General features: G+C 39.7%; 2 protein-coding genes across 2 annotated transcripts; one reads left to right on the forward strand and one right to left on the reverse strand.

Moving 5' to 3' along the window:
- Nucleotides 1–3,735: 3,735 nt before the first annotated feature.
- On the forward strand, nucleotides 3,736–5,428 carry LOC110914361 (stemmadenine O-acetyltransferase). Its single transcript, XM_022159158.2, has 2 exons — nucleotides 3,736–4,683; nucleotides 4,908–5,428. Exons 1-2 carry the CDS (start codon nucleotides 3,736–3,738, stop codon nucleotides 5,301–5,303), a joined length of 1,344 nt encoding a protein of 447 aa, XP_022014850.1. The 3' UTR covers nucleotides 5,304–5,428.
- Nucleotides 5,429–5,838: 410 nt separating this feature from the next.
- Nucleotides 5,839–8,745, reverse strand: LOC110912686 (dolichol-phosphate mannosyltransferase subunit 1). Its single transcript, XM_022157472.2, has 8 exons — nucleotides 8,542–8,745; nucleotides 8,129–8,228; nucleotides 7,783–7,816; nucleotides 7,633–7,709; nucleotides 7,447–7,472; nucleotides 6,804–6,968; nucleotides 6,169–6,283; nucleotides 5,839–6,079 (listed from the first exon to the last, which is right to left on the reverse strand). The coding sequence occupies exons 1-8, from the start codon at nucleotides 8,643–8,645 to the stop codon at nucleotides 5,975–5,977; spliced, it is 726 nt and encodes a 241-aa protein (XP_022013164.1). The 5' UTR covers nucleotides 8,646–8,745; the 3' UTR covers nucleotides 5,839–5,974.
- Nucleotides 8,746–15,368: the final 6,623 nt, after the last annotated feature.

Consider the following 15,368-nt stretch of genomic DNA (forward strand, 5'->3'; position numbering starts at 1 on the left):
ATGACCATGTGAAGTAAAGCCCTTAACAACCCTTGTCCACGACAGGTGCTGAGTCCAAACTATAGTGCTATCGTTGCTAAGGTGTCAGGCAACAATCACTGTGTAAACATAACACACAAGCATTCATCGAAACACGTATAACATGCGAGGGCGGTTAACGTTTTAAAAGTGTTTGCGTTGTGTGATCGATGTGATTTGATATAGGTAACGTATGTAACACCCAAAAGTGCATAAAGCAAAAAGGGATCGAGTATACTCACAGATCGTGTTTAGTAAATAAACACAGTCTTGGATTGAAGGGAGCGCTTGAGAGATTAGCCTGATCAGAGAACGATAGTGTAAGCGTTGAACAGCGTACAACGATGCGTCGAGTGGGGTGATTGATCAGATGGTGGTTCGATTGGATGACCGTCCGGACGGATGGTCATCCGGACGGATGACCATTCGGTCGGTTGGCCATTCGACTGAAGGAGTGTGTTTGTGAATGTTTGAACTTTTGAAGTTTTCGTTGTAGTATAAATAAAGTCATTCGATCGGTTGGTTATCTAGACGGATGGCCGTTCGATCGGATGGCTATTCGATTGAAAGTTGATATTCTTTGAAGTTTTGAAAAATTGTTTAGGTGTAGAATTTGTAAAGCACAGTTGCCTGGTCGAATAGTCATGCGATCGGATGGTCGTCCGATCGGATGGCTATTCGATCGAGCAACCTTTTCGTTTGAAAACCTTGTAAAATCAGTTAAGTTGAAAAGTTTTGCGGTTTAACTGAGACGGCATGACGACGTGTTAAACAACGGAAACCACACCAAGTTTAGCTCGGCCGATCAGATTGGAATCACCCCGTTCGATCAGGCTCAACTGTTCAAGATGAAGTTTCATGTTCAACCGTGAATCGGTCATCTCCTCCGATGGAAATCCGTTCTCAGACTGGTTCTAACTAGAAGATGAGTAGAGAGCCTGAACGAGTCCAGATTCTAACGGTTTTGAGTGAAAAGTGAAAGATGTTGAAGAACAGTTTGAAACAGTGAAAAGTGCTTAGATCTTGTTGAAATCAGTGTAAAAACATGTGGAAATCCTTTAGATCCGAACCGTTCTTGATGAGATTAGGTCACACTTTGGTGTTCATGAGAACCCATGGTGACGTCACCCTAAAACGACCCCAAATTAGATGATTTCACGGTGAAAATGTGAGATTTCATGGACAAGATGGTGAGAAAGTGTGTGATGAAGATGTAATTACAAGATCTAGTAAGAAAACTTACAAGAATCACGAGAAATCGAGAGAAAAGAGCTTGGGAGTGCGTGGGTTGGACGTTCATTGATGTGACAGGAGGGGTATTTATAGGTGAGAGGGTGAAAGGCGGTGGAAAGTGATGTGGGTCGGACGACCGTTCGATCGGTTGGCTCGTGCGGGTTAGTTTTCCAACTTTCGTTTCGTGCATTGAGCGTTGCGTTGCGTTCAAGCGAGTTGCGAGTAAGTGATGCGATAGTATTAAACCATAGTTACACAAATAATATAACTAACACATAACAACATAAAAGTAAGTAAGTTTACGTTTAGAGTTTGCGATGAGATTGCGTTGCGATAGCGTTGCGTTTGCGAATAACACCTCAAATGTATATAAGGCACACACAAGTAAGCACATAATAACACACACACACATAGAATAATACCAATAATTGCGATTCAAGTTGCGATAACGATGTGATAGCGTTTAGCCTAACATGAGATGCGATAAAATACGTTAAATAGTATGCGTTAAATGCGTTTTGATTAAGCATTATAAAACGTGTTGTAAAACTCATAGTTTAAAATATCGCTACTATATATATCGTCTATCGAATCTCGAGAGTACAAGGCCATAATTAAGCAAGAAAAGACAGATCTGAATGCTGACATGTCTTGAATTTGACTTTAAAAGTCGGGTTGTTACAAAACACGTGGCAAGTTAGAGTGTGATCATGTCACACTAGGGTTCCATTACTGTTTTCCCAATGGTAAACAAAATACAAGGAGTTATCCTCCTCATAAACCATTCAAGTTTTGTCATCCCATTAGAAGAAGTTGACAAAGCTCAATCAATTTTTCTCATCTTTGTTTATTCCAGCTATACAACTTTAAGGTAGTGTTTGGTATGCATGAATAAGAGGCGGTATGGAATGAATCATTACGAGGAAATGAAGAAAAGGGTGTTTGGTTGGTCAATGGAATGGAATCACCTATTCCATAAGGCATTTCATTCCCTCAAAATCATTCCATCCATTCCCTATGTTTTAATTTTCATTCTATCCCCTCTTGCACCATTCATCACCAACACCACAACCCACCACCTTCGCCACCACCACCACCAACGCCATCGTCGACTCCACCTGCAACCCGCCATCGCCTCCGCCGCCACCCCCGACAGTCACCACTGCCGTTGCCGCCCACCCGACACCGTTGGCATCCACCGTCGCCGCCAACGTCACTCGCCGCCGCCACCCACCACTACTGTCGATGCCCCCACCACCGCCCCCGCCACCAACCACCACTGACGGCTGTCGCCGCCACCCCCGTCACTGCCACCCGTCGTCGCCGCCTCCACCGCCACTCGCCACCACCACCACCAATCGCTGCCGCCGCCACCTATAACCACCCACAATCACTACACCACCGACCACCATCACTCACCGCTGATTTTATTTCTTCGTTTTTCTTGCCTACCAAACAATACACAATAATAATTCATTTCATTCCCACATGATAACCAAACAAGACATGGAATGGTAATGATCCATTGCATTCCCCCGTCCATTCCATTACCTCGTCCATTTCATTCTCTCGTCCATTCCATTACCCCATACCAAGTCTCAATATCTCATTCATCCTAGCTCTATTTTGGACATAGGGGTTGTTTGGCAACTTTTGAATGGTTAAGTGTTGAATCAGTAAGAGGTCTGAATCATTAAGTGCTGAACCAGTAAGAGGTCTAAACCATTAAGAGCCAGTATAATGTTTAACCGTTCAAAGGCAAATGTCTGACCAATTCAGATTAGAGGTCTTAACCATTCAGACTCTGTATAATTCTTAACCATTCAGAGGCAAATGTCTGAACCATTCAGACATTTAACAGTCTGAATCATTAAGTACTGAACCCATTGGCGAAGCTTGCCCCCCCCCCCAAATTTTCCGAAACCGGGGGGGGGGGGGCGGAAACGTATATACCTAAAAAATTTCTATACGAAAGTACTATTCATAACACTACGCATCGAAAAGTTCGGGGGGTCGGGCGCCCCCCGGAACATAACTAAGTTGCGTCACTGACTGAACCAATAAGAGGTCTGGACCATTAAGAGCCCCATTAAGAGTTAAACAAACAACCTCATAGTCTCGTTCGTTATAATGTTCTCACAATGTAGAACACAAACCCACAAATAATTATTTATACAACACATATATAAATATAATTATTAGCATCCATAATATTTAGTAGATTTTAATGCGAGTCGATTTTGATTATTGCATGATAATATATCTTCCTTTTAGCCTTATTTTTTGTCATAGGGGCGGGCATAAGCAAGAGCATATGCCGATGTTCACATCGTATTTATTCATGCAGCCGAAACTCGAATATAACCTAGGATCAATCGAACAACAAGAAAACGGCCATTAGCATCTAACTATGTTTAAAAAAACACAACACACAAGAATTTAAGGTTTCATCTACCATGATCAACCAACAAACACATCTGAAAAATGACAAAAATTAATATAATCTCTAGAGAAAACATTAAACCATCTTCCCCAACACCACAACACCTAAAAACATTCAATCTATCAGTCTTGCATCAACTCATCCCTGCCCCTTATGCACCAATAATCTTCTTCTACCCTAATTACGATAATGCCACTGAGCTCCAAATCATTGAACATCAAGAACACCTAAAGATATCATTATCTCAAACGTTAACTCACTTTTATCCTCTAGCAGGGACAATCAAAGATGATTTGTCAATCGATTGCGATGATGCGGGTGCGCGCTATGCTACAATACGTGTCGATACAAGTCTCACCGAGTTTTTAAAGCATCTTGATCTCGGGTTGATCAACAGGTTGCTCCCGTGTGATCCGACTTTCGACGGGTCGGGTGGTGGAACTCGTGTGACTAATGTTCAAGTTAATGTTTTCGAGTGCGGTGGAATCGCAATTAGTTTGTGCATTTCGCACAAGATCCTTGATGGTACCGCGCTTGCTACTTTCGTGAAGTGTTGGGCTTCGCTACATCAAGAAAACGCAAGGTTAGTTCCAGACTTAACCGCGCGTTTTCTGCCTGCCACCGACTCTCGGCTGCGAGACTCGTCGATGGCTATGTGGGCGTCATTGATAAAGTTTGGGAAATGTAGTACGGGTAGATTTGTTTTTGATCGTATCGCGATAACGAAGCTCAAAGCCGAGGCAGGTAGGAACGGTGTGCAGCAACCGACACGAGTCGAGGTGGTGTCCGCATTGTTATGGAAGTGTGTTATGGCTGCATCTAAAGAAACACACGGGTTCAATAAACCATCTTTGTTGGGCCATTCGGTGAACCTACGCAGAAGATCAGGAACCGTGTTGTCGGAAAACTCGATCGGAAACTTGGTTTGGTTAGCAAGCGCGGAATCTGGAACCATGGCTGACATCAAATTCCATGACCTAGTAAACCAGGTGAGTAGTGCTGACCGAATTTTAGAATACCGTTAGACCACCCTCTGACGATCAAGTTAGGAAAGTTCATCACATATCTAGTGTATAAGGATATATATATATATATATATATATATATATATATATATATATATATATATATATATATATATATAATGTGTCTTGAGAAAAGATAGACAGCTTGTAGATTTCGTTTTGTCTCACTTCACAAATTTTTATTACAGGTAAAAGGAAGTATACTAAAAATCAATAGCGAGTTCGTGACGAAATTACAAGGCGATAACGGGCCGCAAGTGATGGAAGAGTCCCTCAAACTCATGAAAGATTGTGGGACAAATGGGAGTCTTGACTACATCGGAATCACGAGTTGGTGTAAGATGGGGTTTTACGAGGTGGATTTTGGTCGAGGAAAACCGTTATGGGTCTGTGGTCATGTCTCTCATGGTAGTCCGGTGTTTACAGATTTCGTTGTCTTGATGGATACAAGAGATGGTGATGGAATAGAAGCATGGGTGAACCTGGATGAACACAAAATGCATATTCTACGACACGACCCTGAGCTCTTGGCATTCGCGTCCCTTGATCCTAGTCCTCTACAAATTTGTGAAGTCGATAACTAATTACCCATGTTACTAAGGTTGTTTTCTTGTTTTTATATGGACCCATGGATGTAATAACAGTTCCTTGTGTATAAGGGGATTACCTTCTTAGATTTATGGTTTATAAAAGTAACAGTTTCTGTTCCCACGAGGACTCCCGATGAGCTTGTTCTGTAGAAGCCGACGATTATGTTCTAGTGTCGATCTTGAGTTCATCCTTTTATCATTCATTCGCTGAAAACGATAATGTAAGATGGAAACGAGGTTGTATATGTTGTTGTAAACAAAGGCTACATGCACATCCACCAAAATATATATATATATATACACACAAAATATCCTAGGGCAGCCAAACCATACTCTCGCATTCACATATCAAACTCGTCACATGCCTTCAGAGCGTGTACACACAAAAGAAAATGTCATAAAGTGATCAGGGCACCATGGATGGGGTCACGTCATCGTTGCGTAATGACATGCCTATGATATCTTCTGAGTAGTTAACAGCGCAGCTGCAAGCACCAGAATGCGTCAAAGCACACATAATCACACCATGTTTGAAGAAAAAAAGACGTTAAAATATGTTATATTCCAATAAGTGACTAACAAAGCTATTATAATGACTTATCAAGGCAAATGAACACATGCATCAAAGCAATTAGATATCGAGAACTTCCATAAAGTCGACTATACTATGTAGTAACGAGAAGGTACACAAGACCCTTTAAATACTCGACTATTTCTGATCCACCAAGCTTGGAACTTCCATAAACTCGGTCAACAAAAGTTATCGGGACCTAAAAGTGTCATAAAAGATAAAAACTAGTAAATTAGCGCAGGTTGCATGTCAAAAATGGATTCGGGTTGGAATGGATAATCATGGTACCTCTTCAATATGGTATCCTTTTCTTGAAGCCCGGACAATCATCTCCATCTGGAAAACATATCCTTTGCTCACACACGAGCTTATAATGTCTTCAAGCACAGATTTCTTGTAAAGACTACCAAACAAGAAAATAAATATCAAATTACAAAAACTTCAAGGTAAAAAAAAAAGAAAGAAACAATGGGATAGAGGATCTCAAGGCCACCAAAGTATTCTAACCTTTTTTTTGTTAGAGCCACCCGTATATTAAAACTACTTTAAACATGCTGAATGACGAAAACGTCTTACTTGTTTCTAAAAGACAAGAATAATTGCATCGAGCTACTAAAAAGCAACGATTCAATGTAAAAAAGGAACATAAAAATAGCGAGTTTTTGTCATTTTGCAAATAATAATACAACTTTTAAGTAGAACTAGCAATTTCAATAGATGGGTGGTCGTAATGATATATATAATATAAAAAAAACTAGTGTTTTAACATTTACATTTTACCATATTTCAGCTGCATATATACTTGGGTAACCTATAGCTGAATAGCTTGAATATATGGATAGTTATATACTTGGGTATATTATCTCTAAATAATAAAAAGAGCTAAACATTTTAAGAAGTTGATTATATAAGATCATATGTACCGGAAGGAGCCCGTCAAGTCTGATACACCAGGCCAAAGAAGAGTATGTGCAAGAACATTAGCCCCTCTACTTGTCAATTTGCGCATCAGGGTCCAACCATGCACACCACCACCTTTTACATAACGGGTCCCAGTAACAATATCCGCACGCGTTTCGATTTGTTTCCTGAATTTAGCAGATTTTTATTGACACTCGTTTGCTTGTTAACAATTCAGACTAAGAATTATCTCTAGGAGGACAAGCGGGAATTAAAAAAAAATTGATTTAAGAGCAACGGGTCGAATTAATGAAAAGGGAACCACAATTGACATATGGATCATTGGGTATTTGTTAAAAAATCAAACATATGAGCTTTCACTGAATCTGCAAATATATCCCTAGTTTTTTTACACGATTAAAACCCTTAACAATAAAGTCCCTTGAGTTTTTTGAACAACAAATACTCCTTTTCTGCATAGTTTAATCCTTAACTTTAAAATAGTATACAAAATGATCTTTATGTTATGCATGATTAAGTCCCCACACTTGATAAGAAAGACCTTTGCGATTTTAAGTCCAGTTTCATATGTGCTTTCCCTCATTTTGCCACCTCTAACTATTAAGCAATGGACACAATTTAAACATCAAGATTGGGTGAACTTACTTTATAAAGTGTGGAAGGTACTTTGGCTGAAATAAACGAAAAAACATCAAAATTAGTCAGTCGGCTGTAAGCAGAATTCATATGATAGATTCCCCTTGCAGAACTGGAATGCATAGGTGTCATTATTTTTTGTAATGAAAAAAAATTCCCCAGAAGCATGATTACAACAGATGGTGTAACACTTACATGGTGTGACAGATCAGCATCCATGATTACAACAAAATTTCCCGAAGCATGCTTCAGACCATGAATGTAGGCAGTCCCTGGTTAACAAGAAAATCAGTTTAATTTTCATATTTACCATTTAAAAATGTGAATAGATAAACAAGGAGGTACCTAATCCGAGCTTTTTGGGCCTAGCTCTTAATAGCTGCATTAGAAAATAACAATATACATATAGGTGACTACAATGAGATATACAAAGTAAGGATTAATTTCATGTAAATCCTTCTGAATTTCATAATGTCGTATTTACTCTTAAAATGCTAAATGTATCATATTTATCTCTTTTGTATAAAACAAGTAAAATCAGTTACTTATAACAGTCGGTTTCACTAAATGAATAATTAGAAAAGCAACGTAAAATAACCGCAGCAACTTTATTTACCATGATATGAGTAAATTATGATACATTTAGTGTTGTGTTTCAAAAGAATATAAATGAGATTGCGGCTATACATACAATGCGATCATCGCCATAGACTTGCTGCAACTGTTTGACGATATCTTGAGTTCCATCGGGACTTCCATCATCAACGATTATTATTTCAAAGTCAACATCCCTGACAACACAACAAAATATCATGAACTTGAAACAGAATTAGGCTCATTACACATCACCATTGCTTTCTTCATATATCCTTTTAAAGTATTTTGCCTTTGACATATAAAAAAAGCAATAACATATTCAAATTTCTACAAGGAAGCACAAAATCATGAACTCAATTGAATTGGAAGAAATTTAGGGCAATTCATCTAGATCCAACAACTAAATTTGAGGCACTGCAAACTTGAATTAGACCTAGATTAGTGAAGAGGTCTGAAATTGAAGAAACGAAAGAATGTAAATGCATAGGATAGGAATGAAGAGAATACGGAATGTGCTTGAAGACGAGGAAGACAATGAGAGCGATGTTGAGTCGTTCGTTGTAAGTAGGGACGATTATGCTATACTTGTTCTTCTCTTCTTCTTCTGCCATCCAAAACCCTAATTCTACTTCAATTCTCGATTTCAAACAGAAAGAGAGAGATCACGGAGACCCCAAATTAAACCCGTTTGGTATTATTAGGGGATTACGTTGTGTTTGCGTTGCGTTGCGTTGTATTATTTTAACTAGCTTACAACCCGTGTATTACACGGATTGAGTGACGAAAAATGTAAATTATAAACTTGTATATAATCCTTATTACTGAAATGACTTATTTAGATAAATTAGTAAAAATAAAGAACAGTTATATTTTCGTTACTTGTACATATGATTTAATACTTTATTATTAATTATAGTTTATATCCAAATAATATACTTTATCTTAACAAATATATATGGTTAGGGTAAAATGAAAACTTCTACAAGTTGTGAGAACTTAAAGAACTCAACCTTACAAAAGGTTTCTTGAATTTTTTTACAGAGGGTGTGAATGGGCGGTTAGAGACTTAAAGTGTTAAACTTTTTGATTTTGGATTCAAGTGGTTAAAACCACTAAAACATAAGGACTCAAAAAGTAATTTACTATTATTAAATTTGAAATTATACGTTTGATCTCTAACTATATTAAATAATATTATATTTATTATATTATTTGATACATTTATATTTCTTATAGATAATTATTATTTATATTTGAATTTAGACGTTTATCTCTAACTATATTAATTAATATTATATTATATTTTGTGTATAAAACTAATATGTAATACTATTATTAATAGGGAGGAGGCACCAGAGAGTGACACGTGTACAAAAAGATTTTTGTTTATTAGTATAGAGGAGGCACCAGAGAGTGACACGTGTACAAAAAGATTTTTGTTTATTAGTATAGGAAGATTTTTGTATACGATTAAAAAATAATTGGTTATTAAATTAATTTGGTATCGATTTGGTTTGGTTTATGAAGGGGCATGGCCTCGAATGACACGCGTAGAGGCGCACACACGAGGTCATACCAATAAGATGATTCCATCGAGCTGGGCTGTAGACAGATTCATGTGACCAATCAGTACCTAGCAGAGTCTGCCCTGGCGCTCAACACGATGGATAAACCATACAAGGGACAACACGTACAAAACGACGTCACGTGGCACCACTCACAGGTCTCAGACGCTGGTTCACGATCTCCATGAAACGGTTCACGACAGGCCTGACCAAAGGTACAAGGAGACACTGAGGTGGAACCAACACAGTCGCACCATGTCAACCCTGGTCCTTCAAATGACGTTGTCCTGTCAGGGGAGGCTAAACGTATACTTCTTAGGGATGGCGGCTGGCCAAGGCCCATCAGCCCACAAGCTCCTTCCTTTCCCTCCGGCTATAAATAGAGACCTTCACCTCCAGGTTTAAGAATTGGCTCTCTCCCCCTTTCGCACTTAATACACACTCGGTTTTGTCTTCTTAAACGATACTTATTCTCACACCGGAGGGTGGTTACAATGAGAACACCCAACCTCTCCTCCTTGTAACGAGTCTCATAGTGCTTTGTTTTGCAGATAACAACCAGTTTACCATCGAGGAAAGATTAAGGATTCATCTTTACTTGACGAGACCATTTCCTCAAGAATAAATCCCCATGATTTAGACTTGGTGTTTCTTCATTGGCGCCCATCGATTTTTTCTCACCACTCATCATCCTTTTGTTTCCTTTCTGTTACCCACATGGTTGATCAGGGAACTCCTTTCTTACACTTTGGGTCAAGCTCCCAGCATGTCCCGGGCGCGGACAACGCGCACGTCCAAACCCCGCATGCAGACGGGTACACCAAAGGAAACTTCACAGATGGTGGGGTTTCACATGCGCATAGCAGTGCTATGCGAGCCACCCAACATAACACCCAGCAATACAACATGTTAGCCCTTCCGCTCAAATTACTTCCTTACTTCCGGAAAGAAAGACTCTCGCCTCATGGTTCATGAAATCTCAAGCAGCAGTGAACGCGATGTACGCACAACTGTACGCGCAAGCGCCGACTACCACACAACAAACTCCACAGGTGCAACCAAGTGTGAGAATCATGGATTACACATCCCCGCCACGTGAGCGTGCGCGTACAGGGGGTATCCAACACCAATATAATGAATCTTATTATGATGTTAGTACCACACGCGATACAAGGGCCAACACTGGAAGGCATGACAAAGCGCAATATGAACACCCGCATAGAAGAACTCCCATCCAAGACCGTTTGGGTCCTCGTCGCATCACCCACGCGCAGTATACAACCCAGCCGCTGAACACGATTTCAGCTTAGTGTATACACTAGCTGCAGCTGAAGAATCCAATTTTGCATCTAACATCGCTTTAGCCCCATTGGAAAAAGCAAAACTCCCGCCGAATGTGGGAAAATAGCGGTTCATCAGACCCAGACAACCACATCCGCCTGCTCACCGGCGCAGGTGTGGTCGGTTGCTGGACACATTCGATGTGGTGTCATCTCTTTGTTCAAACCCTAACAGGCGTAACGTGCATTGTGACAACCCGAACTTTTGAGGTCGGTAATGTTTTATCTTACGACCTTTACTTCTTACTACCTCTCTCTAATGTGTTAAAACGTTTTATTCAATGATAACTTCGTTAATCTAAAGCGTAGAATAACTCAGTTATATAACGTAATGACCTCTTGGGCCGTACATGTAGTGGGCTACATATTCACACTCTAATATTTAGGATCAATCTTGAGTTGCCGAACCCAACCTTGCACATATGGATTATCACGGCCCAGTTCTTGTAACCCAAAATTGTATCTTCATAATCGGCCCACTCGTTAGATACTTAGCATTATAATTAGTGTAGTACGTAACATTATGAACATCCCTCAACCTCAAGAAAACAAACCCTACCCCTTCCCTTGTATTGCGGCGGCAGTAGGCTTTCCCCCATCGAGGCATCATTCCATCCAATTGAACTCTTGGTTAGTGATTTCTAGTAATCCTCAATTATTTGATCTTATTTTGTGTGTGAACTTGGTTGACAAAAAAATTATGTGCATGTAATTAATGTATTGGTATCGGCCAATAGGATAGCACCATGAATGAATTGTCGGCCACTTTATGTGCACCCTTCTTGAATATGTGATGTTATTCATGTGCCGCCGAAAATACTGTGATGTAATCGAAATTGATTTAATAAACCGATGGGATTAATTGCTATTGGACCTCACACGCTGTTGTTTATATGTGATCATTTGTTGCTTCTTTTGACCGAAATCCACATGTGCACATGCAGGCATTAATTTTAGAGTTATCTATAAGGCACCTTTGTGTTAATATGAATCATATCACAGCTTTTGTTATTTAATCTTGATGTAATGGCTGACAATTATCTTTATTAATGTGATGATAGATTAAAAGTATGGTGGTCCACTAGGATTGTAGTAAGTTAGTGTTGGTCCAATGGCATCATGAAAACCATCCACACTTGATCTTTGAGTATTATTTATTGAGAGTTATCATGTAGTGGGTGGCAAACATAACTGACAACTCGGTTGGAATGATGATTGATGATTTAATGTTAAATGTTAGTGGGTAATGATGATAAACATATTGTTGAATAATGATTTTATGAATAGATCTAAGCATTTTAGGCCACTGATCATGTTGAGGAATTCGTTAACTGAGCGTTGTATGATTATGTGTCACTGCTTTGTAAATACATCGATGATTTGATTTCGTGATGCTTGGTCATGTAACTGTAAGCGATGCTTAGGGTTATTGTAGGGTGTAACGGTTGGTGATTGATGGGCCTCGACGAAAACACTTTGGGATTTCGGCCCAAGTGTTTTCGCCAACAAGGTGGATTTCGGCCCAACTGTTATGTCTGTTTAGTTGAATTATTCTGTTAGATGTTAAGATATACTTGTAACCTTGTTAAATAAGCAACTCCGTTAAATGTGCAACTCTGTTAGTTGATTTAACACTGTTAGTTTATTATTAACCTTGTTAAGCTTGTTAACCCCATCAAGCATGATAACTGATTAACTATGTTAGAATTTACCAAGAACTCAGTTATATCGAGTATGGTTGTATGAGCATGAACTAACTGTATATGCTACTTGATGATGCTGGCATGGATACACTATGTGACATAGATGGCATGTAAATTATTACGAACTGAAACTGATTAGATACGTGCGTAACTATAGGACTTGACTGATTACTTGTGAGCACTTACTTTAGCATACCGAGCAAACCAAGGTGAGTTCACACCCTTACTAAGGCATGGGATTCCCAAGGGCTTGGGAATGGGATTAAAGGAATGAGATTGACTAGATTCGTACATACACTGTTACTAGACTACCATACCATCGTCCTCGGTTGTGCAGGACACATACGTAAAACCTACGTATACTTATGCTACTCGCTATCCTCGGTTGTGAAGGATACTCACGTAAAACCTACGTGAACTTATACTCACTACTGCCTCGGTTGTGTCAGGCACTTACGTAAAACCTACGTAAACCTCCGCGTACCCCTATCCTCGGTTGTGAAGGATTACTTACGTAAAACCTACGTAAACTTGTACGTGTTACTGTTCTCGGGATATGTAGAACACTTATGGTTACGAATAGTCTAGTGGATATACAACATGGGAAGCCCCCACCAATAGAACGTACTATCGGCCCAGTAGAGCCACATGTTACCAACGAACTTACTATTACGCATTTACTTTCTGTGAACTCGCTCAACTAGTTGTTGATCCTCTGTTACATGCCTTGCAGGTCGTTAGGTACATGGAGCTTGCACAGGGAGGAGCTGGTCGTTGTGGGCTTGGATCGTGATTGTTTCTTTAAACACTTATGACATTACATTATTATTTATGTTGGGTTTACTTACATGCTTCCGCTACTTAAACAAATGTTGGTTTTGAACATCAATCATGTCTTGTTGAATTACATTATCTATTTTTATTATTAAATGCTATGTTCGGTATGATTGATGGCTTGATCCTGGTCAGTCACGCTCCCAAGCGGTGATACTCCGTGTGTGGATTTTGGGGGTGTGACAGATTGGTATCAGAGCCATTGGTTATAGAGAACTTGGTTTTAATATGGGTAAACGTTTTTATTAAAACCAGACTATAACCAGAACAGTGCTCTCAACGATCCACAACGACGCTTCGCTCCACGTGCAAGACTCAACATCCTAGGTAATAAGGTTTATGTTATTGCCTACATGCTAGAATTGCATAGAACTTTGCTCGTAGTATGCTTACATTACTTTGCTCACTACTTGTTACTCCTTGAGAACACCTATGTGCTTACACTCTTCTGTCATCGCGCTACTCCCGAACCATTCATACTTATGCTACCTTTACTGTTCGATCATGTCTGGACGTGTTAACATGACTCAAGCCCAGTTGACGGCTCTCATTAACGAACAAGTTGCTGCGGCGCTTGCAGCCGCACACGCAGGAGGTATAACCTGCTATTCCAAACCTATCCTACGATGTTAGATCCTACTCTCGTGACCCAACTCTCGCGCTTAACCTTGACCTATCTTTCTCGCGCAACGGGTCAGAACACACAGCAACCTGTCTACACATTCAAGAACTTCATGGACTGTCGTCCAAGCACATTCAGTGGCACGGAAGGAGCAGTGGGACTACTCCATTGGTTTGGGAAGCTCGAGTCTGTATTCGAGATGTGTGAATGCCCTGAGGCTCGCAGGGTCAGGTACGCCACTGGTACTTTGGAAGAAATCGCGCTAACCTGGTGGAACGCGCATACCTCATAAACATTTGTCGCAAATAGAGCGAGTCGATCGAAGATTTCATCACAAGATACAACAAATAATGCCAGGAAATAGGGGGCGTAGGCGAACACATGATGCTCATACACTTCACTAAGGTGGTACGCTGTGATGATCTAACTCGAACAATATCAGGGAAAGATGGCATGCCCAAAGATTGGGATAAGGTCATGTCGGCAGCCAGATTTGGGATCAGACAGAACGAAATTTGTCTAAGGGGAGGAGTCGTCATTACAGCGGAAACAAAAGCCAAGATCATAACCGATTTGGCAAGAAGGGTAGAAACACGCCTTGGAGAAGCTCCTAACCCAGCAGTTATAAAGGAGTGAAATTGTAACGCCCAAATTTTTCTTTTAAATTATTTAAATAATGACGTACTTTATCTAACGAAATTTGGGCATGACCCATTCGTAAAAGGAGCGGTCCCCTGTTTTTCACATTCAAAATATATGTTTAACACGACACTTTTCAAAGGACATAATATATACCATCAAACAACTTGACACGCATACGAAATTCGATAAGTTCAAAATACATAACAAGAACTAAGTTTTTAACTACTAGATATAGACATAGTGACCAAAATACTAAGCGTTGTCTTCTTTACAAAAGTAGCAGAATAAGGCGGGTCTTGAAGTGTGTTCGAACCAGGCGAAGCTTGAAAGCTAAACTTGAGATTTACCTACATAATCACAACAAAGCAAACCCATTAAAACTACACTACTTTCTTTAAATTCAAGATTCTATCTTACGGATTTGTAACCGTTTTGACATCCGCAACTTGTAAACTACTACATACTTTCATTCTTGCTCATAAGTATGTTCCAAATGGAACTTCATACCATTCCTTCTAGTCTTATAATCTCATCCTTCGACCCGTTTATAAAAAGGGTCTACACATATACCATTTTCATACTCAATTCAATTGACACATCTAATGTTAAACACAACAATATAATAAAA

The sequence above is a fragment of the Helianthus annuus genome, chromosome 15 (assembly GCF_002127325.2).
Source record: "Helianthus annuus cultivar XRQ/B chromosome 15, HanXRQr2.0-SUNRISE, whole genome shotgun sequence".
Classification (NCBI taxonomy): Eukaryota; Viridiplantae; Streptophyta; class Magnoliopsida; order Asterales; family Asteraceae; genus Helianthus; species Helianthus annuus.